This window comes from Octopus bimaculoides, chromosome 28, assembly GCF_001194135.2.
Source record: "Octopus bimaculoides isolate UCB-OBI-ISO-001 chromosome 28, ASM119413v2, whole genome shotgun sequence".
In the NCBI taxonomy this organism is placed as follows: domain Eukaryota; kingdom Metazoa; phylum Mollusca; class Cephalopoda; order Octopoda; family Octopodidae; genus Octopus; species Octopus bimaculoides.
Genome location: NC_069008.1, coordinates 13,639,229 through 13,641,669, shown reverse-complemented (window position 1 = coordinate 13,641,669; position 2,441 = coordinate 13,639,229). Strand labels below are relative to the sequence as shown.

The following is a 2,441-nucleotide window of genomic DNA, read 5'->3' as shown; positions in this document are numbered from 1 at the left end:
GGTTTCGCCTTCATAATATAAAATTTTTACAGGTCAAAAATGTCAGAAGCAATTGAATTGATCTAAATATCTGTTAATCATTATTGTTGTTATTATGAAAATAACAATATGTGTTTGTGTGCGCGTGTATGTGTATGCATATGCCTACATACCTCATCAATGGGAAGATAGTTCCAGAAATCAAGAATGGGACGTCGGCAGAAGTTGGGACAAAAGGTACCAATGCATTTGTCCACATTCCAGGTTGAAGGACTTTCGATATTCATGAATGAATTATAGACTTTCGAACCAGCTCCCATTGATATGGCATATGTTTTAATCCATTGGCTGTCTGAAATAATAATGATAGTAGTAGTAGAAGTAGTAGTAGTAGTGGCTTCAAAGCTGAATACCTGAAACATTATTTCGGCCATGAACTCACGCGCAGCCGCAGTAGTTCGGTATGGTGCTAGAATATTGAAGTGAACAGAGGAGGAGAGATAGGAGTTGGACAGGAAGACAAGAAAGCTTCTAATGATGCATGGAGTCCATCATCCACCTTCAGACACTGATCGTCTCTACACGAAAAGAGCAAATGGAGGAAGGGCACTGATAAGTGTGGAAGACTGCGTACGTATCGAACTCGGGAGCTTGATGAGACACCTATGCTAAAGTAAGGAAACCTTGCTAGTGGCAGTTAGGACTGAGGGAGTATTGAAAACCTAGAAAAAACGGCAAAATAAAGGAAGAAATACAAAAATGATATGGAAAAGCATAAGGCAACAAGGGACTCCACAATAATTTCCATGTAACCACAATAGAAGTTGTTGGAAAAAATAAGTGGGATTGGCTGAAAAAAGGAACACTGAAGAAAGGGACACTGAAAATAGAGACTGACAGCACTATACTGGCAGCACATAGTCATGGCTTGTCCACGAATTCGAGGGTCAACCTTAGGAATGAGCAAGTTGCACCGCTGTGCCGCATCTGTAATAGAGTGGACGAAACCATGGTTCATATCACTTACGAATGGCCTAGACATGTCCAAAACCACTACAAATTTTGGCGACACAGTTAGGTAGCGAAAGTGCGATGTTGGAACCTGTGCGGAAATTGGGGGTTAGAGAGAGGTAAGACGTAGTATGAGAACAAATCGGAGAGAATGGTGGAACCACAGTCAAGCAAAATCCTCTGAGGTTTCCAAAACCAAACAAATCAGGTGCTAGAGCAAAACAGAGCGGATCAAGTAGTTGCCGACAAGATGCACCACATGTGCCATACAGTTGATGTTGCGCGCCCCTTTGATCCGCGAATAATCAACAAAGAAGGCGAAAAAAATAGATAAATACAACACTCTTAAGTACGAAATATTCTAGCAATGGAAAATGAAGCAGGTGAAGATAGTGCCAATCCCTGAGGGGTCCTTAGGGACAGTATCAGAAGGCATCAAGAGGAATATAAAGGAAAGTAGAAAAGAGTGCCCAGTAGAACTGTTACAAAAGGTTTGCTCCCTTGACGCGGTCAGAATAATCCGGAAAGTATTAGTTGAAAAGGACGGATAACATGGTACCATGGGCTGGAAGCAGCATGCCCGCTACGCATGCAAGACTCCAAGAATTCCAACAAAATCTGTGGTAAAATGAAATAATAAGAATGGATTCAAATTTTGTCACAATGGCAGCAATTTTGGGGGAGGGGATGAGTCGATTACATCGATCCCAGTGTTCAACTGGTACTTATTTAATCGACCCGGAAAGGATGAAAAGTAAACTCGACCTCGACGCAATTTGAACTTAGAAACATTTCGTTCAGAATGCTAATGATTCTGCCAGCTCACCGCCTTAAAAAAGAAAAGATATGATAATGATAATAATATTAATAATAATAATGATAATGATGATGATGATGATGATGATGATGATGATGATGATGATGATGATGATGACGATGACGATGATGATGATGACGACGACGATGGCGATGACGATGGCGATGACGATGGCGATGACGATGATGGTAATAATAATAATAATAATAATAATAATAATAATAATAATAATAATAATAATAATAATAATAAATAGCCCGGATGCAGTACCAGGCAGTGGCTCTCATGGCTTCTGATCTTAATTGATTGGAAGTGTTATCATGTACATTGTTTTGTCTTGGTATAAAAAGATGGGATACAGCAAATATTCTGCTCAATACCACAGATTTGCTTGTCAGTTGTTTGACCTTAACCAGTTGAGCATGTCCCTTGGTGGCCGACGATATGTGCATCTCTGATCATGAGCAGAAGTAGTTGGAGAAAATCATAGCCATGTGTTGAGAGGAATTCTTTGGGGTTTGAATAATTCACCTTTGGAAACATGGGTGTTTTGCTCAACATCCTTAAAGAAACCTATTCAGGGACCTTTTGAGTGAGATGGGCTACTCGACCTGAAGAAAATTCTAACTGGGTC

The 2,441-nt window shown here is 40.1% G+C and overlaps 1 protein-coding gene across 1 annotated transcript in view; it reads right to left on the bottom strand.

Moving 5' to 3' along the window:
• Positions 1–2,441, bottom strand: part of LOC106882933 (uncharacterized) — a 7,041-nt gene that overhangs the window by 3,561 nt on the left and 1,039 nt on the right. Inside the window, exon 2 of the mRNA XM_014933778.2 lies at positions 153–331. Within this exon, the coding sequence (XP_014789264.1) occupies positions 153–331 (179 nt within the window). The remainder of the gene's footprint in view (positions 1–152; positions 332–2,441) is intronic.